Source organism: Pinus tabuliformis, chromosome 3_1, assembly GCF_031772625.1.
Source record: "Pinus tabuliformis cultivar Carrire ecotype Pingquan chromosome 3_1, CPIR1, whole genome shotgun sequence".
Classification (NCBI taxonomy): Eukaryota; Viridiplantae; Streptophyta; class Pinopsida; order Pinales; family Pinaceae; genus Pinus; species Pinus tabuliformis.
In genome coordinates this window covers 767,616,063-767,636,418 of record NC_142301.1, presented here as the reverse complement: position 1 = coordinate 767,636,418, position 20,356 = coordinate 767,616,063, and the positions used below count along the sequence as shown (strand labels likewise).

At 38.4% G+C, this 20,356-nt stretch overlaps 1 protein-coding gene across 25 annotated transcripts in view; it reads left to right on the top strand.

The window, feature by feature from the left end:
• LOC149189636 (protein VAC14 homolog) overlaps window positions 1–20,356 on the top strand; it is a 229,608-nt gene that overhangs the window by 112,599 nt on the left and 96,653 nt on the right. For all 25 annotated transcript variants that reach the window (XM_089411886.1, XM_089411866.1, XM_089411878.1 and 22 more), the window contains exons 4-12: window positions 8,040–8,129; window positions 8,265–8,384; window positions 8,559–8,587; window positions 8,764–8,906; window positions 9,026–9,120; window positions 10,086–10,172; window positions 10,376–10,483; window positions 10,745–10,836; window positions 11,077–11,158. In XM_089411886.1, the coding sequence (XP_089268012.1) occupies window positions 8,040–8,129; window positions 8,265–8,384; window positions 8,559–8,587; window positions 8,764–8,906; window positions 9,026–9,120; window positions 10,086–10,172; window positions 10,376–10,483; window positions 10,745–10,836; window positions 11,077–11,158 (846 nt within the window). The remainder of the gene's footprint in view (window positions 1–8,039; window positions 8,130–8,264; window positions 8,385–8,558; window positions 8,588–8,763; window positions 8,907–9,025; window positions 9,121–10,085; window positions 10,173–10,375; window positions 10,484–10,744; window positions 10,837–11,076; window positions 11,159–20,356) is intronic.

Below are 20,356 nucleotides of genomic sequence, written 5' to 3'. Positions count from 1 at the left end.
TCGATCTGTGAGTCTGATATTGAAGAAGCTCTCTTGTAAATCTGTTTATGGTTAATAAAGGAAGACTTTGGGGTCCATATCTTGCTGGTGTTACTCTCTTGGAATGCTGTGAGATCATTTCATTTTCTGCATATGTTATTTTCAGCCATTAATAATAGCTTTTTGTAGAGTATTGTGAACACAGGTATCTTGTTCACTTGCTGGGGTTTGAGTGCTGTTAGGGTTTCTGAAGTAATGGCAGGTATCTCCATCACTGTTTGAGATCTAGCAGCATTTTTGCCCTCTTTGTTGACATTTGTTTTGAGCTGTGCAGAAAACATTTTCTGAAGGAATTTTGTGGGCGTTCGGGGAAGTTCTCGGCTGAACCAGCCAACTCCCGCAAGCATTTTTTGTTGAGCCCAGTATAGGGTCTTCTCCAGAGGTTTCCGAATAAAACAGAGAGTTTTGTGATCAGGAAACGATTTGCAGTCAGCCTATTCACCTGCAAACGCATGAGGGTCATGTGCACACAAGGACGTATTTCCTTTTGTCGTTGCTGCTCAGCGTTCAGCATCCAAGGAGATCCGCCGTCACATATAATACATTGCAGAAATCGCAGTTTTTGGTGTGAAATGTTTACCATCCAGCGTGAATACCGTCTGCCGCCATCTCCATTGTTACGGCTTTTCAAACCGCAATCCTGCGCCTAAATCGATTCGAAAAGTAGGTAAATCACGCTCAGGTAATGTTAATATAGTTTTTTGAAGGTAAGAATCGAACCAATCTTGCTGTCACGCGCCTTAGGTGATAAAATAAATCGCTTTCGAATTTGAAGAGATATCCTGAGTGGTAATGCGTTTGTTTCCTGTCAGCATTTAAATTTGCCTGCGATTTTCAGTTGACGGCTAGGGTCTCCATATATTTTTCGTGCCCTGTTACGCTTTGCATCTCTATTTCCATGCGTTCTGATTTCTTCATCGCAGGGTAGCGTAGATATTGATTTGGTTTAAATTTCAAATGTGTATGCGTATTGCTGTAGCTTCGATTTTATTTTTTTTCTTAAGATTTTCTTGAATTGTATTTTGAATGAAATCAACGGTTAAGCCTAGGTAAGCGTAGTTTTAAGTTAGGTTTTAATTTTGTTTTGTTTAAATTTGTTTCATAAATCTAACCTTGTTTTGTGATATATATACATATATAAATTCAAAAAAGGAAAAAGGGGTTTCGTTTTGATTTTTTCATATGAAGTTTAATTTTTTTTTTTTTTTTAATATAGTTTAGATTTTAGATTTATGTTAGAGTTTAGAGTTATGTTAGATTTTAGTTTTAGATTTTTTATAGTTAATATTTTAGATTTTATTTAGAATAGACTTTAATTTTATGTTTTAGATTTAACTTTAGGTTAGATTTTAATTTATTTTTAAGTTTAGTTTAGGATTAAGCTTAGTTTTAATTAGATTTTGATTTAGTTTTTGTTTTAATTAGATTTTATGTTTAAAGTTTTCATAAATTTTAGATTTAGATTATTTTTATAATATTGAAAAATAAAAAAATAAATAAAAAGATTTTTGGTTTAGTTTAATTTTTTATTTATAGTTTAGTTTCAGAATAGATATTAAATTTTAAATTTTTAGATTTTTAATTTTCATTTATATAAAAAAAAAAAAAAATCGAAAAAATATAAAAATATTGTGGAAATTTTTAGATCCAGTTATTTTCGGGAATTGTCAGATCTTTCATGCTGAGATCTAAAGTCGAGATGCGAAATTGATATCTGGTTAATGGTTTATGATTCGTGATGGTTTAAGGCTTTCATCTTTTCAAAATTCTCAGTTGCTGGATATCGTTTTGGTCATTTTAAGAGCATTGTGATTTAGCTGATGACAAATGATTGCTGTTCACAGTTTATGTTTCTATATCATCTAACAAGTAATCGTTTTAATAACAATCTCTTAAGGCACTGGTCTGCTCAATTAATCAAATCATTTTAGTGCTTTTTTATATCGTGTCTCGTGTCTCCCAACCAACTGGTCGACAGTTGGTCTCATCATCTCACCGGGACTACCCCCCTTAGCCACGGGAGACAGGCTTAAACGGAGGGATCGGGGATCAGAGTGACAGCCCCCGGTCTGAGGGTTGTCGTGTCAATCCGTGCGACAACATTTTTTGGCGCCGTTGCCGGGGAACATTTTTCTCGGCGTTTCAACGACAATCATCCTTATCATTTCTTATCTTTTCATCTGGCCCGGCAACGCCAACATTTTTTGGCGCCGTTGCCGGGGACAGAGTCTTTCTGTTCCTGGAGTTTCATCGACATTCATCTTCTCATCTCTCATCTCTCAGTTGAGCTGGCAGATTCAATATTTTTGGCATCTTTTCATCCCATATCAGTAGCACCTCTTGGGTTTGTTTCTTGTTTGGGTGGCGACTCCATTTTCTTATTTTTCCCAGACAAGAAGCCTTCCTTATATCTGCTCGCTGGTACCTTTTTGGATCTTAGAATCAGATTTATTGTTCAAGTGGCGACTCCACCTCTTTCATCTTTTGATTTTCTTGAGCAGAGATCTAGTTCTATCATCTATCTAACCCCTTATCATTCATCATGGATTATTCATTTAAGCCATGTCGTTTTACTGAACGTCTCCATGATTTTCCGGAAGATGCCATTCCTAAGTTACCTATTTTCTCGGGTGGTGATCCAATCGCTGTTAGAAGGCATCTAGTCTTGTTTACTCGCATCATGATCATATACTGTAGATCCCCTCAGTTTAATCATGAAGACATCAAAATGCGCCTATTTGTCCTTTCTTTAGAAGATGATGCTTTGAATTGGTTTAACAATTTTCCAAAGGAATCTTTCACTTCTTTAGAAGACATTGTCGATGCTTTTAAAAATAGATATGGTTATCCAAACAGCTTGCCTTCTGCCTCTAAAATTGTGCAACAGAATGAAAGTAATTTGATAAGCGGTCCAGCTGAAAGATCCCAAGACGATTCATCATGTCAGAATGTGTCATCCACCGGAAATATTGCAGATCAAGTTCATGATAGTGAAAAATCAGGGACAAATGACAATGAAAGGGAAGAGCAAAAGAAAATTTTACGAGATCTAATGATGCTGGTGAGAAATATGGAAATCAATCAAACTAATTATGTCAATGATGTGAAAACTTTATGCACCCACCTGGAAAAACGTAATAGAGAGATTGAGGTCACGCAAAATCAGCATGCTAAAGAAATTGAGGCCATGAAAACTAAATATGAAACAGAAATTGGAAACATGCATAGCAAGATGTCAGTCTTAGAGGAAAATATGGTGACCATGAAAGTTGATCATGATAGGGAAATTGACTCTATGCAAAACAAGTTATTAACTATGGAAGAGGAAATGACTATCATGACGTTCAATCATAATAATCAGTTGGCTGACATGCAAGCGAATCATAAAGAAGAAATAAATTTCATGCAGCATTACTTGATGGACATAAAGGAAAAGAACAATAAAATGATAAAAGACATGGAAGAACATCATGCCAGACAAATCGGTGATATAAAGGTTGAACACTCTAGACAGATGGATGCCATTAGAATACAGGTTCAAAGGTTTCAGCAATTGGAAGATGAAAGAAACCAGGTGACATCAATAGATCAGGAGCCTTCTCATGTGCTGCAACAAGCTCCATCTTATTATGAGGAGGTTATTGATTCGATTGAAAGATGGTTAATTGAAGGTGATCCGGATAGACTTAAGAATGATAAAGATCAGATGCGGGCTGAAGAAAGACATATCACGCACACTTCATCTGATAGTTTTGAAACAGAAAGTACCAGATCATCAGTAATTCAACCTGCCAGAAAGAAAAAGCGCAAGAGAAAGAAAATAAGAAGAAGATTTGACGCATCAGACGGCCGTGAGCAGCTTGATTTTCGGATAGGAAAGAGTCCTACCATATGCAAAATTGGACATGGCACATCCGACAAGCAGCCGACAGACTTGCCTGAAAGCAGGCAAATGCTCAGTATGCACTATATTGAACACATCTGATGCCGTAGGGCATCCTGTGTATCGTATTTCTAACCCTACTCCTTGTTTTTTCCGCATTTTCGTTTCTGCTTTAGATAGTTAATAAATGAGGAGCTTTTATCTTTATTGTGCTTGATGTATATGATGCTTTTGGATGGACGCTACTTATTTTTGTGTTGTATGGATGCAGATTCTGGATTCTCACATTCCTGCAAGCAGCAACGTGTCCCCAAGTAGAGCCAGATGTTGACCTCTAACGGTCAACTACCCATGCAGTACACCCCCTTTTTCTTTGCAAGAAAAGGGCAGCACCTGATCAGCGTGTCCGTGCCATCCAGCAGTCATCAGCAGCTTGATCAATCTAATTGTAAACCCAGTCTGCATGTATTAATTGTAAATAATCTTAGCAGATATGAGTCGTGTATGTGAATTGCCTAGGTGGACCTAACTTTCTAGTGGTAATCTACGTCCCGGAAGGTTTTTTGTCTCACCGATCCATGGATCGGCAGAGTTTTCCTTCAAACCTGACCCCAAAGCCGGGATGGATTTTGTCATTGGAATTTTAGGAGAATCCTAGTGTGTTGATCTGCTAGATTATAGTTGTGTCGCAGAACTGGGAGATTTGTGAGGGTCTATGTTAAAGGGGTTTTTTCCCTTAAGATGTAAATTGTAAAAGTCATGATGTAATGTGTCCTGAGGGTCGAAAAAATGTTTTAAATCCCCTCATGAGTCTTAAGTCCTAGGTCCTAGGTGATGTTTCCGAAGGCTTAGTTCGATGATCCATTTTAAAATGAATTAAGAAATTAAAAAATGAATAAAAATAATAAAAAATAATAAAATAAATAAAAATTAAAAAAATGAAATAAATAAAAAATTAAAAAAATAATAAAACCCTAACTAATAAAATAATAATATTTTAAGTGAATAAATCGACAAATGAGATCAAGAGATGTCTTGATCCTCATCAACGGTCGAGATCATTTCTACATAGATCACTCGAACTAGCCGTTGGGATCATTTCCTTTAAATAGGGTGCTAGGGGTCTTTTTAGATAATTCGATCTGTGAGTCTGATATTGAAGAAGCTCTCTTGTAAATCTGTTTATGGTTAATAAAGGAAGACTTTGGGGTCCATATCTTGCTGGTGTTACTCTCTTGGAATGCTGTGAGATCATTTCATTTTCTGCATATGTTATTTTCAGCCATTAATAATAGCTTTTTGTAGAGTATTGTGAACACAGGTATCTTGTTCACTTGCTGGGGTTTGAGTGCTGTTAGGGTTTCTGAAGTAATGGCAGGTATCTCCATCACTGTTTGAGATCTAGCAGCGTTTTTGCCCTCTTTGTTGACATTTGTTTTGAGCTGTGCAGAAAACATTTTCTGAAGGAATTTTGTGGGCGTTCGGGGAAGTTCTCGGCTGAACCAGCCAACTCCCGCAAGCATTTTTTGTTGAGCCCAGTATAGGGTCTTCTCCAGAGGTTTCCGAATAAAACAGAGAGTTTTGTGATCAGGAAACGATTTGCAGTCAGCCTATTCACCTGCAAACGCATGAGGGTCATGTGCACACAAGGACGTATTTCCTTTTGTCGTTGCTGCTCAGCGTTCAGCATCCAAGGAGATCCGCCGTCACATATAATACATTGCAGAAATCGCAGTTTTTGGTGTGAAATGTTTACCATCCAGCGTGAAAACCGTCTGCCGCCATCTCCATTGTTGCGGCTTTTCAAACCGAAATCCTGTGCCTAAATCGATTCGAAAAGTAGGTAAATCACGCTCAGGTAATGTTAATATAGTTTTTTGAAGGTAAGAATCGAACCAATCTTGCTGTCACGCGCCTTAGGTGATAAAATAAATCGCTTTCGAATTTGAAGAGATATCCTGAGTGGTAATGCGTTTGTTTCCTGTCAGCATTTAAATTTGCCTGCGATTTTCAGTTGACGGCTAGGGTCTCCATATATTTTTCGTGCCCTGTTACGCTTTGCATCTCTATTTCCATGCGTTCTGATTTCTTCATCGCAGGGTAGCGTAGATATTGATTTGGTTTAAATTTCAAATGTGTATGCGTATTGCTGTAGCTTCGATTTTATTTTTTTTCTTAAGATTTTCTTGAATTGTATTTTGAATGAAATCAACGGTTAAGCCTAGGTAAGCGTAGTTTTAAGTTAGGTTTTAATTTTGTTTTGTTTAAATTTGTTTCATAAATCTAACCTTGTTTTGTGATATATATACATATATAAATTCAAAAAAGGAAAAAGGGGTTTCGTTTTGATTTTTTCATATGAAGTTTAATTTTTTTTTTTTTTTTAATATAGTTTAGATTTTAGATTTATGTTAGAGTTTAGAGTTATGTTAGATTTTAGTTTTAGATTTTTTATAGTTAATATTTTAGATTTTATTTAGAATAGACTTTAATTTTATGTTTTAGATTTAACTTTAGGTTAGATTTTAATTTATTTTTAAGTTTAGTTTAGGATTAAGCTTAGTTTTAATTAGATTTTGATTTAGTTTTTGTTTTAATTAGATTTTATGTTTAAAGTTTTCATAAATTTTAGATTTAGATTATTTTTATAATATTGAAAAATAAAAAAATAAATAAAAAGATTTTTGGTTTAGTTTAATTTTTTATTTATAGTTTAGTTTCAGAATAGATATTAAATTTTAAATTTTTAGATTTTTAATTTTCATTTATATAAAAAAAAAAAAAAATCGAAAAAATATAAAAATATTGTGGAAATTTTTAGATCCAGTTATTTTCGGGAATTGTCAGATCTTTCATGCTGAGATCTAAAGTCGAGATGCGAAATTGATATCTGGTTAATGGTTTATGATTCGTGATGGTTTAAGGCTTTCATCTTTTCAAAATTCTCAGTTGCTGGATATCGTTTTGGTCATTTTAAGAGCATTGTGATTTAGCTGATGACAAATGATTGCTGTTCACAGTTTATGTTTCTATATCATCTAACAAGTAATCGTTTTAATAACAATCTCTTAAGGCACTGGTCTGCTCAATTAATCAAATCATTTTAGTGCTTTTTTATATCGTGTCTCGTGTCTCCCAACCAACTGGTCGACAGTTGGTCTCATCATCTCACCGGGACTACCCCCCTTAGCCACGGGAGACAGGCTTAAACGGAGGGATCGGGGATCAGAGTGACAGCCCCCGGTCTGAGGGTTGTCGTGTCAATCCGTGCGACAACACAGTGCTTTAGAGGGGAAGCCATATTTTGCTGGGGAGAAGCAGTGATTCAGTGCTAGAAGCCAGAGTGGGGGCCCGGAGGCTAGGAGAGTCCATTTCCCAGACATCAACTAATCAGTTAGCGAGAGAGAAGCTGGACCAAGTTGTGTGATGCAGAGCTGCGTAGGGACTACGAAAAGGCAATAGAGAGCAACTCATCTTGAGCCAAGGTCAGTGTTGGATCACCGGTGGAAGTGAGATTTTTCTCACTAGATCTTCTGTCAGTCATTTCTTTGTATGGATTGCTAGATTTGAGCATCCATAGATTTGTACTCAGATTTACCACTGCATAATAATAAAATCCTCAGCTGCTGCACCGACTTTCCCAAGTTGGGTTTTTACGGGAACATTGGTCCAAAAATAACAGTGTTATTTATTTGTGTGTGATTCTATTCTTCCAGCATTATTTTTCTTCCGCAGTAGTTATTTGTGAAGGCTGCAGTGTATTAGTTTCGATATTTGCTGTTGAACACGGTAAATAATTTGTTCAGTTTATTTAACAAATAGGAGAAACTTAATCAATTGCTGCAGTAGGATTCGAGGTTTCCAAATTTTCACAAAAGAGACAACATATTGATATAAGCCAAAATACACAAGTTATTGATAATTTGGAATATGCGATATTTGCTTATTTTATAGGATTTTTTTTTGACATAATTTGCTTCAGGGTCAAGGCTTATATGTTTCATTTTTCAGAATTTGTCTATATCTTTATTTTTACTTTATGGTAATATGCTATTGGTTGGTGTATTAATATTTCTGACATGCATTTGGATTAATGTTTCTGTTTATGTTGTCTCAGAAAATTATTCCACCTGTTATCAACTCCTTTTCTGACCAAGATAGCAGGGTCCGGTACTATGCATGTGAAGCCCTCTATAACATTGCAAAGGTAAAAGTTTCATCGGGGCCTTTATGCCTGAGTTTCACATTTTGAAAAGGATTTTTTAAATAGTTTTTTTGTTACCTTAGGGCAGTTTTATAACTCTGGTGGTTAAACTTACTCATTCCCCATGTTCTGTTCCAGGTTGCACGAGGAGATATCATTGTGTTTTTTAACCAAATTTTCGATTCTCTCTTGAAGCTGTCAGCAGATTCGGATCCTAATGTACAGAGTGCTGCACATCTTTTGGATCGACTTGTTAAGGTGAAACTTGATTTCTTAGGAGCACGTTTATCCTCTATTAAAAATGTGGTCACATTCCATTGTCTCTCTTTGTATAATACCTATTTACAGGTTTAACATCTTATGAAATGTGTATCTTTCTTCTGAAAGACTTTAATAGATGTAGTTTCTGAGTATCTTGTATTACTCATGCAGGATACTGTTACGGTAACTGATCGATTCAGGTATGCAATGCTTCTCCATATATCTATTTGATTTTATTTATGGTAAACTCACTGCACGATCTCTTTGCTAATTTGAGAATTTTGATTACTATTTGATTGGATCCTCATTAATAGACAATTGCTTTACTGGTACTATGTTTTATTAACCCAAAATAGATTGGGTAAAATTCATTCAGGATTGAAGAATTCATACCCTTGCTCAGGGAGCGAATGAATGTTCTCAACCCTTATGTACGGCAATTTCTGGTGGGATGGATTACTGTTTTGGAACGAGTTCCTGACATTGATATGCTAGGATTCCTTCCAGATTTTCTTGATGGTATGGAATTTGCTTCTACTTATCTTGGATGATGTCTTGGGATCAATACATAGCTTTCCTGTCTGAGTCTGTTCATATTGGATAGTAAAGATTTAGATTGTGTTAAACTTATCTTTTAGGTCTTTTCAATATGCTGAGTGACTCCAGCCACGAGATAAGGCAACAAGCAGATTTCGCACTTGCTGAGTTCTTACAAGAGATAAAGAACTCTCAGGTGAGACCCTCAATTGCATAAAGAATCAAGACAGGCCAAGGGTGAATCTATTTAATATCAAGTCATTCTTCAAACTTTTATTATTTGTGACAGTTGTGATATTGAACAATTTTTGTGATAACTAAAGATAAGTATATTTGTCTTCTGTGTATAGAGGTAATTCTTCTTGCATAGACAATGTAGATGTCTCCATTTTTGCTGCCATTAGAAGATTAGAGAGCATTGAGGAATCATCTTAGTAAGAAAAGCATATTGGGGGGCTTGCTACAAAGAAAGGCATACTGCTACCTCTAAGAAAACATTGTTTGCAGTTTCTTTAAATACAATGCAGAACTTTCTATTTTTGCAGCCATTAGAATATTAGTGAGGAATCATCATATATAGGTAATACTAATTCTTCTTGCATAGACAATGCAGATGTCTCCATTTTTGCTGCTATTAGAGGATTAGAGAGCATTTAGGATTAGGAATTATCTTAGTAAGAAAAGCATGTGGGTATCTCTGAGGACCATGTTTTCAGAATTGGGGGTTTAGCTACAAAGGAAGGCATACTGCTACGTATAAGAAAATATTGTTTGCAGTTTCTTTAAATACAGTGCATAACTCTCTATTTTTGTAGCCATTAGAATATTAGTGAGAATCATCATATTAAGAAAATCATGTGGGTATCTCACGATTGTGTGCTCAGACTGGGGAATTTAGCTTCAGAAGAAGGCACATTACTTCATACAATAAAACATGGTTTGCAGTTCCTTCCAAAGCAGTGTTAAGTTACAAAGTGTGAACGTTAATGCAGTGTTGCAACACTTTTCCATTCTGCTTATATATTAAGAAAATGGTTATTGGCACAAATCTCAATTGTTATCTTGTTATTCTTAGGGACACTTATTTCTTTGCACTCCATTTAGAAAAGCAAATCGCCTCCTTAGCTTCTTTATTAGCGTTGATTGGTGATCGATTGCCAGGCTGTTGATTATGGGCGTATGACTGAAATCCTAGTTCGGAGGGCAGCTTCCCCAGATGAATTTACTCGGTTGTCTTCTATTATCTGGGTAAAGAAGATGTCAGAGTTGTTTCTTAATATTTTTATTTCACCTTCACTTATATATATAGCTGAAGTAGGACTTTTAAATTCCTAGACTCTAAACGTTTCTTGTGAACCCCATATTCGTTGTGGTTGCATGTGGGTATTATTGTTTGGTTTAATGATTCTTTATGGGGACTGATCTTACATGGTAGAAACTGACTTGTGCAGATGAATGAATTTGTAAAGCTTGGAGGAGACCGGTTGGTTCCTTACTATGCAGATATCTTTGGAGCAATTTTACCATGCATCTCTGACAAAGAAGAGAAAATTAGAGTGGTTGGTGATTAAAATTCCTCAATATTCTCTGTGTCCTGCTTGCTGAATATCCACTGATATCTCTTTTCATGAATTGTGATTATCTCTACCTAATGATATGTAGTAGCTGTCTCTTCTGTCATTTCATTTTACCATTATGTTCACATGTATCTTTTTATCTTTTAGCTTCCAGGAGTTTCCTTTTGCACTCCCACAATTGTTATAACTGGTTGTACTTTCAAGGTTCATTTGTGGACATTTAATAAAATTATCTGATCTCAGGTTGCATGTGAAACAAATGAAGAACTTCGTGCAGTTAGGGCTGACCCTGCTGAGGGATTCGACATTGGAGCAGTGGTGATTATTTTTAAAAGGTGCAATTTTCACTCTCTTGGAGAAAAGGATAGGTTTGTGTGTATATTATATATTTGGTACTCAATATTTGCTGTCAAAGAAAAGACTGCTCATTCAATTAGTCTGTCAATTCTTCACTGTAATATGTCCATGATTTTTAGTCTGTTGATATGCACATGGCATCATCCTTCAGGATAATGCTCTCAATTCTTGCATCTCATTTCTGAAACTGCTCTAAGAGTGAGAAATGTGTATGACAGACAGTTATCAAGTGAGTGGGAGGCTACAAGGCTTGAGGCTTTACGTTGGATATTGTTGCTTCTAGATATGCATCGTACAGAGGTATATTTCATATCTATCCCCTGTTTGCTTCTGTCTATACTCTATGAGTCTATGGTATATACCACTCCATTGTTCATAATTCATAAATCATCATCATTCACCCTAGCTTGTTCTGGATTAAACTTTAGAATTTAACAAGTAATATTGGATATAAGCTCATATGATATATCTAATCACTATCTAACCAAGAACATCTTGGTACTGTCTTAGAGTTATGATGGATGAACTGCCCTGGCGAGGTTTTTACCTTTCAAAGATGTGGAACATTGTCACATTGCTGGTTGAGCCATAAACAGTTGTTTTCTTGAACCATGGCCTGTCTTTCTAAATTGTTGATGTTTGTAGCTCAGGCAGGTACTTTTGCACAAGCCTTAGTGTCTACGCCTGAAAAAGTCACCTAATACACCCTCAACTTTAACAATTACTTTATTGATTAAAGTAATTTCATTTCATAAGATAAAGTGAGTTAATCTAATGAAATGCAAAGTCTTTTGCATTAGTGAATTAGATGAATCTCAACTGTCAATCTCAAGTGAGGTGAGATCTAATCTCAACCGTCAATCACTTTGGAGATTAGGGTTGTGGATTTGGTCATAACTCAAGTTTATAAAAGAAAGGATAGACCAAGAGAAAATACAGACAAGGCATCTTGAACACAAGACACAGTGGGAGTGAGATTTCAATGGTTCGGTGGAGAAGGAGTTCCATTCAAGTGTGTTGGGTCCGAGGAAGGTGCAAGGAACAACAAAGGAGATCCAGATCAGCCAGGATAGATCGAAGGACAAATATAATGCTTGATTAGCTAAATCAGATCCACGTTTATTATTGTATATGTAATTTCCTCAGTGGGCCATGTTGCTGCAAAATCTAGCAGACCTTGGAGAGGGGTACCTTACAAGGCTAGTACTAGACCAAGTGACAACAATGGGGTGATGGCCCACTATCACCACATCCCAAACTCCCTTCTCTTTATGGATTTTCACCGATGGGAGGAGTCCTGATATGTGAGGTCACCTAAATGATGTTCTAGGGTTAGGGTACAAGGTGACTCAATGGGACCTTCTACAAGAAAGATACAATTTAGGCTCAAGGCTCCAATAGGAGTCAATTCGCTTTCTTGATAGAGGCCTATGAGATAAAGCGCAAGACCTAGGCCTTGATTGGTAAGTTGAGTGTTGGGATGGCCAAAGGTCATGGCAAGGAGAAAGGGTTTCCAACAATGTATATCAGCAAAACCAAGGCATGTAAAACCCTCAAACAAGCCGCTAAGTTGAAGCAAGACTAAACTAGGGTTTTACCTTAGGGCAAAGAAGTTTATTTACAAGGTTGAAGTGGATGCCCACCAAAATAAGATATTTTGTGGAAAATACCCTCCTTTTGATGTTTAGGCTCTCCAATCCCACTAATGTACCTTCCCTAGGGATTTGTACCAAGCCCTAGTTAGCAAGTTTGGCCTTAAAGGGGCTGAATTTAGAGAAGAATTTATGTATGAAAATAAGATTGATCACCAACAAAGGAGGCAAAGTGCCTTATCCTTGGGCGTGTGGAGTCTACAAGTTGATTAAATGAGCAAAAGGTTGCTTAGGAGGAAGGATAAATGATACCCTAGCTTCAAAAACCCTAGTAATTACCTATTGAAATGGACCAAAATTTTTCATGGGAGAGCTAGTTAATGTTCACCACTAGGGTTATGATTCACATATTATCCAGGAATTATGCATGCAATGACATCTAGATTCTTTCAATAAATTTTCAATAAGTTAGGGCACAAATGAAACCATAGATTCAATACATTCCATAGTTAGACATAAAGAAAAAGATTTACTCAACAAAATAGCTCACTTACAAGATAACATGCATGATGTCCATTCCATAGATCTAAGAAAATAGCTCCAAAGGCAAACAATTTGCCCCAAATGTCAAAGTGCATTCATTGGTCACATCCCTTCCACAAGAAAAGAGGGTCGAAATTCTCTAAAGAGAGAGGCCGAAATCTCCAAGTTGTGATGATGTTATGATACAATTGATCTCTCCTCTATTTATGTGAGGAATCATAAAGTCTATTTTAGCTTGATGCCCCTAAAAATTGGAGGAAGGATTCTAGATTTGGTGAGTACATTTGCAGAGAGGTAGAAGAGTCACAAAAAGGCTGACGCTGGGGCAATGCAGTAACCTCTAGAGGAAGTTTTGATTATGCTGGGGAAAGATGAGTTTCAGTGCTAGAATCTGGACAGAGGTTTTGAAGACTAGGAGAGACGTTTTCCCAGACAACAACAAACTAGACGCCTTGAGGAGAGGCTGATTCGAAATGAGTGCAGAAGGGACTACGCTAGGGTGATGCAGTAGCTACACAAAGCCAGTTTGGACGCCTCACTTGGAGCTAAGGTCATAGCCTGGATTTTCCTGTGGGGTGAGGAAATTTCCTCACTAGATTTTTGCCAATATTTTCTCTGCAGGATTGCCAGTATTCAACATCCAAATTGTACTCAGATTATTTCACTACTGCTTAATAATAAAACCCTCAACTGCTGCACCAGTTTTCGCAAGTTGGGTTTTTCAGGGGATTTTTTTCCAAAAATAACTGTTTTATTTTTATGTGTGTGTGCTATCATTTCTTCCAACGTTTATTCTTCCGCAATTTTATTTTTGTAGATTGCAGTGTGACTTATTCAGTATTTGTTGTAGCAAACAGTAAATAAATTGTTAAATTAAATTAACAATTAGGAGAATAATTTCCAGTTGTTGCAATATGATTTTGATTTGGAATTTTCACAGCTGCTCCATTGAGTAGTCCACCTCATGCACTCCAAGAGTAAACTCTTGAAGATACACCCCAATCCCTGTGATGATGAATTCTCTCTTGCTTGAGCTTCCCTTGATATCCTCCTGCTAACCAGCATGCCATGCTGATGAAGTCCCCCATGCCATCAGCGAGTCAAAAAACCCCAATGGAAGATTTGAATGATATCTCCTTGTAGTAGCCAACTCATCCCTAAAGGTCACCGAGTTGTTCAGTATTACGATGCCCAAGTCCCATGCTAGTCTCAGAAGGGTGCCACGATGCTGTCGCTCCGCCGCTCTGACTCTCACAAGCTACCCATCATGTGCATACTACATCCTCCTCCCTTGAAACCTGGTTGTGAAATATCAATGAAGGCTAAGCTCATCTTGCCGAGGTATCTCCATGATGTCAATATCTACCCATCCATTGCTAATCCCGATCCTGAGCTACAACTGGAAAAAAATGCCTCGCCAAACAATGGAGGCCTCAGTGATACCCCATGTGTCCACCCCAAAGTGAGCTAGATCACGCTTTTCTATGGTCCTGCTCCTCATGAAATGGAGGGGCTTCTAAGCCAACTGAATCTTTGGATCCCCTAACCAGATCTGCTGCGGTGTTGTCTTGACAACTAGTGAAATGCACCTGCCCCACATCTCTACTCCTTGCATTTAATCGATATATGGACTCCAAACAACATGAATCAATCTAGCGTATGCAAAACTGCCCTGCGCCTGCCATACCACACTGTGGGATCGACTTTCTTGTCTCTTGAAAACACACCTCGATACTTCTTGGCGACTGAACATCCACCCGTAAGAAAGGTCAACCATCTATTGTATATGTTTCTATGACACCTTGGAGTGCATCGCCCAAAATGTGTCATGCATCCCTTTAAGTGTGAACTCAAGGGTGGAACATACACCACCTCCGCAACAAACCATGCACTCCCCAAACTTGTACCTATCAACTTGTGCCCTGACCCAATGCCACCACTGAGAAGTCTCTCCCTTGATGCGATGAGTCCCATCCAAATATCTCATGTGAGCTCCCCTTCCCCTGCTGCTCATGCCCAGAGTGTCAAAGGACAACAACCAAATGATCTGTGCCCGCAAGCGATGTAGAAAAGGGACAGGCATGTGAGTCCCCATGGATACCGTCATTGTTGCTCATTTGCGTCCTTGTTGATCCTGGGTGAACTACACCCAAAGGCACGCCTGGTGTCCCTGTCCATAAGTCTCCTTGGAGGCAACACTTTAACAATCCATTGTGCAACACCATATGCCCCTACGTACCCCCGAGTATCCCCAAACTTGGCATGCCACTGTACACAACTCGATACCGCCTGCTACTACTGTACCACACTGTACCATCTTGTATCCTGCTTGTGTCACTGTACTTGACACTCCCTGCATGTACTCATTGCGATGTGAGTTGCTCCTCCTATTAGTTTTTGGTAGCATCGGATGTGCTTTAGCCATGAAAATTGGTGGAGAGGCTAAGGCACATGAGTTCTAAAGAACCCAAAAACCGTATTGTGAAATTCCACCCGGATTGTATTTTATTAAAATAATTAATATTTTTAATGGGGTTCCAAAGTCTAAACTTAGGAAAATTAAAATATTAATGTGTATTAATCAAAATATGGGTGAGAATGATCTAGAAGGTGGATCAAGTCATGTTTTAATCTTATCCGTTGATTAGAGACTTAATCTCGGCTGTTGAAGTCTCAACGAGAAAAGTATAAGGAGGAGGTTTGGGGTTCATTTAGAAATACACATGGAGAGAACGAATTGATCTGGAGTTCGATTTCTGGGGCTACGAAGTTGAGATTTCAAACTAGGTGATCAGTTGCTCGGGAGTAGTGACAGAGAGGTAGAGAGAAGCTATTGGAGGTAGCGCAACAACTAAGAGGATTAATGCTGGGCCACTCTGGGCCCACGCAAGCCTGACACATAGGCAGAAGGGGCAGCGCAGAAGCTAAAGCTGCCCTCCACGCAGAAAGTCGGAACTGCTGGAACAACCGGGAAGGTTGACGCGGTAGGCAGAAGAGACAACGCAAAGCTGACGCAGAGCCTGTAACGCTGACACAGGGCCTACGTAGGGCCAACACAAAGGTAGCCGGGATTAGCTAGTTTTGTTGCCGGATCAGCTGAAATCTGTTGGGTGAAGTGAGGTAAAACTCAGTCAGTTTTCTGCCATTGTATTTTCTCTATCACTAGTTTGCCAGGACGGCAACCAACGTTTGTATTCAGAATTATTACTTAATAATAGAAAACCCTCAGATTTGGTGCACTGGTTTTCCCACATTGGGTTTTTCCGGGGACTATTTTGTCCAAAAATAATGGTGTTCTATGTATCTTGTTCTTTGCTCAGTTTTCTGTTTCTTGAAATCAAATTTAAAGTAGTGTACGTTGCAGAAGTAATTTGCTTCAGTATTTAGAAAATAACTTGATAATGTATATTAAAATCAAGTAGGAGAAGTAAATTCAGTTTTCGCTGCAGTAGGGGTTCCTTGGACTAGGAATTTTCACACCTCCTACTCCAGAGTGCAATACACCATACTACGATGCCCCACCTAATCCAGGTGAATATTGGTGGCCACCCACCTATTCCACTTGGATCCCCATCATTGTTTCTTTCATTTTCCTTAATTGTAGAACACTTTACTATTTTTGGCAGTTTTTCGAGTCTTGAACTTCCAAAGCCATTTTGGGGCCCTAAACGACGTTTTTTTGGAAAACAGGCAAAGCCATAGCTTGCGGTAAGGGTTTTCAGTTGAAAGTCATTGTCCTTAGATAGATATTTCTAATGAGGTATCGTACATGTCAAACGAAGATCATATGCCAAAGTTACAACCCCGGGAAGTTGATGTACCAATTTACCCCAATGGGGGCCCACAGAGTTTTGGTGCTTCATCTCCTGGGGTTAGGTTTTCGAATGTTTAGGGTTTTCCATTGTTTCTCAATAATAAATAGGCCTTCGAGCCTCATTGTAACACAATTCAGAAGACATGTAGCCGCCACATCTCTTCTCAGAGATAAGCTACCATTGCCTGAGCTAGTTTATTTCCTTTATGTATACAGTTTTTAGTACTTTGTTATTAATGAATTGAAGTTCTGTTTTCGTTGTTTCTGTTCATATCTTTATTTCATTTCGTTCCTTCATAAATCTGGATCACCATCATGCATCTCCATGCTCACCTGCAAACCACTGCTCAATATTGTATGCTCCTACACACCACTGGATGCCATGGCCTAAAGCTAAGGCAGTACGCATTAGCTTGTACCCTACTGGCATCACCACCTCCATCGTCGCATCACCATACCTCTGATGCATGGATTTTCCCTCCAAATCCTCCTTGAGGGACCCGAGAGGTGAATCTCCCTATGTACTAGTAGCAATGCGACCACTACTCGACTACTTTGTGTCCCTTGTGCCCGACATAATTGTGGATAATCCCCAACCCCATACAAGGCACTGTCTGGTGGCCCGCCAATGCCACCCCCTGCGACAATCTTCTGCTAGAGTGTGTGGATCATCCTACGACCCCATGCACAACCAACATACCAAGATGACCCATGGAGTCCCCTCACAAACTGACTGGCCATTGGTGCTGATTGAAACTCCCCTAGCAAATGCGTGCGCTCAACCACTGGGTCAACTATGCCACCGATGCCGTAGTCAATTTGCATGTCTGGTAAATGGTAGGTAGTCCCACCTGGATCCCAATGCCAACCTGGACCTCCATTTTCCCGGATGTTTGAATGTGCCTGCTGACCCTTACTCTGGTCTATGACCAACTCCATATGCTTAGCTCACTCCGTTGGGTACCAACTCAGAATCCCTAGCCATCCAACCCCAAGGGAAGGATTGAAAGCACGAACCCCCGTACATGGAACTAACCCCCCATCCTTTGAATGTTGCACCTTGTTAGTTTTTGGTAGCATCGGATGTGCTCTAGCCATGAAAATTGGTGGAGAGGCCAAGGCACATGAGTTCTAAAGAACCCAGAAACCGTTTGGTGAAATTCCACCTGGATTGTATTTTATTAAAATAATTAATATTTTTAATGGGGTTCCTAAGTCTAAACTTAGGAAAATTAAAGTGTTAATGGGTATTAATAAAAATATGGGTGAGAATGTCTTAGAAAGCAGATCAAGTCAAGTTTTAATCTTAGTCGTTGATTAGAGACTTAATCTCGGCCGTTGAAGTCTCAACGAGAAAAGTATAAGGAGGAGGCTTGGGGTTCATTTAGAAAGACACACAGAGAGAACAAATTGATCTAGAGTTTGATTTCTGGGGCTAGGAAGCTGAGAAATTCGAACTAAGTGATCATTCTGCAGCAGAGGGGAAGTGATAGTTCGAGGATATGGGTAGAGCGGCGGAGAGCCACTAGTGGAGGTAGCGCAACAGTTAGAGGGATTGACGCTAGGCCAGTCTGGGCCCACGCAGTCTTGACACAAAGCCAAAGGACCAACGCAAAAGTGAGGCTACCCTCACACAGAAAGTTGAAAACTGTCGGGGAGTTGCTGGAACAGCCGGGAGGGGTTGACGTAGAAGCTCTAGAAGGCAGAAGAGACAATGCAGAGCCTGTAAGGCTGACGCAAGGCCTATGCAGGACCAGCGCAAAAGATAGCCGGGTTAGCCAATTCTGCTACCGGATTAGCTGGAAACTTCCAGGTGAAGTGAGGTAATCTCACTCAGTTTTCTGCCATCAATTTTTTCTCTGTCACTGGATTGTCGGGAGGGCAACCAACATTGTATTCAGAACTACTGCTTAATAATATAAAACCCTTAGAGCTGCTGCACTAGTTTTCCGGCATTGGGTTTTTCTAGGGACTATTTTGTCGAAAAATAACGGTGTCCTATGTATCTTGTTCTTTGCTCAGTTTCTTGTTTCATGTACCAAATTAATTTGGTGTAGGCTGCAAAAGTAATTTACTTTAGTATTACTCAGAAAATAACTTGATAATGTATATTAAAATCAAGTAGGTGAATTAAATTTAGTTTTGCTGTAGTAGGGGTTCCTTGAGGATAACAATTTTCACATGGAATCAGAGCATTGATTTTGAAATAGGAAGAGCAGATCCAACGCTGAGTAGAGAGGCCAATAGCTGCATTTCGCAGAAATTTGAATCCCCTTGAAGGGATTGCGCAGTTCTTGTTGGGAAAGTAGAGATTCTGAGGAAATCTCTCTCTGAGAGAGTCGACAATGAGGTACGATTTTCAGTTCGTAAGCTTGTAGAGGCAAAGGGAGTGACACAGAGCCTCAACGCAATGCTTGAAGGACGCAGTTTCTATTGGGGCAGAAATCTGTTGGAAAAGAGAGAAGACACATAGAAGGGAAATTTTCTCCTTGGAGGCTAAGTTGCACGAAACAGGGAAATGGGTACGAGTTTCCAAAACGGGCACGGGTACGAAACGTGACCCCCTCAAATTTTGGAAACGGGGAACACAATATATATATATATATATATATATATATATTAGGACATTTAAGAAATATGTGCAATCATAAAGCATATATGATACATTCTAATTTATTACTTTATGATTAAATTGCCAATTGTCAATGCATAAACTATAAGTCTCTAAATTTACATCACATTTACTCATGAATGATCACATAATGAAAATAGCAAAATCCAAAATCAGCCACGAGAACTTTCTAATTTCTTGTCTCGTGCTTGATTGGGAGTCTCCTCCTACATAGTCGAACGACATTAGTGCTCTTGATTAAATAAAAGTTCCATACCCTAGTACCCTACGTGCTCTTGATTATTGGGAGTCTCCCCTGCATAGAGGGCTTGGTTCTCTTGATTAAATACAAGTTCCATACCCTAGTACATGACAAAATCCAATGGAAACATTACAATCTCCCCAATCCCAAAATCCTGAAAACCAAATAAGTCTGTTGGATTTTGAGTGAGATCTAAAATTCTACTTTCTCCATATGAAATCCAATGAGGGCGAAACCACTCTCAAACATCCTGAGTCATTTCATGGTAATGTTAAAAATTTAAGTAAAAGGATGAAAATGAAAAATAAAGGAGAATGTCAATGAAAAATAAAGGAGAATGTCACTTTTAAATGAAAAATAAAAGAGAATGCCAATGAAAAATAAAGGAGAATGTCACTTTTACTTTAAGAATTTAACATTACCATGAACTGCATATCAACACTGGGGCCATAGGCTTGAACATTAGGCTGCCCCACTCAAAAAAATCCTCTTTTTTATAACTTGAGAGGCATCTAGAAGCATCCAAAAGATATTTTAGTTGCCCAATAAAAAATTAGAAGCGAAAAAATAAAAAAAAATACAAGAAAAAGTCAAGTTAGAAGAGGAAACTCCGCCGTACGGCCTGGAAACTCGTTTCCGGCTGTACTAGCCACGTTTCCTCCTCGAGAAACGGGCC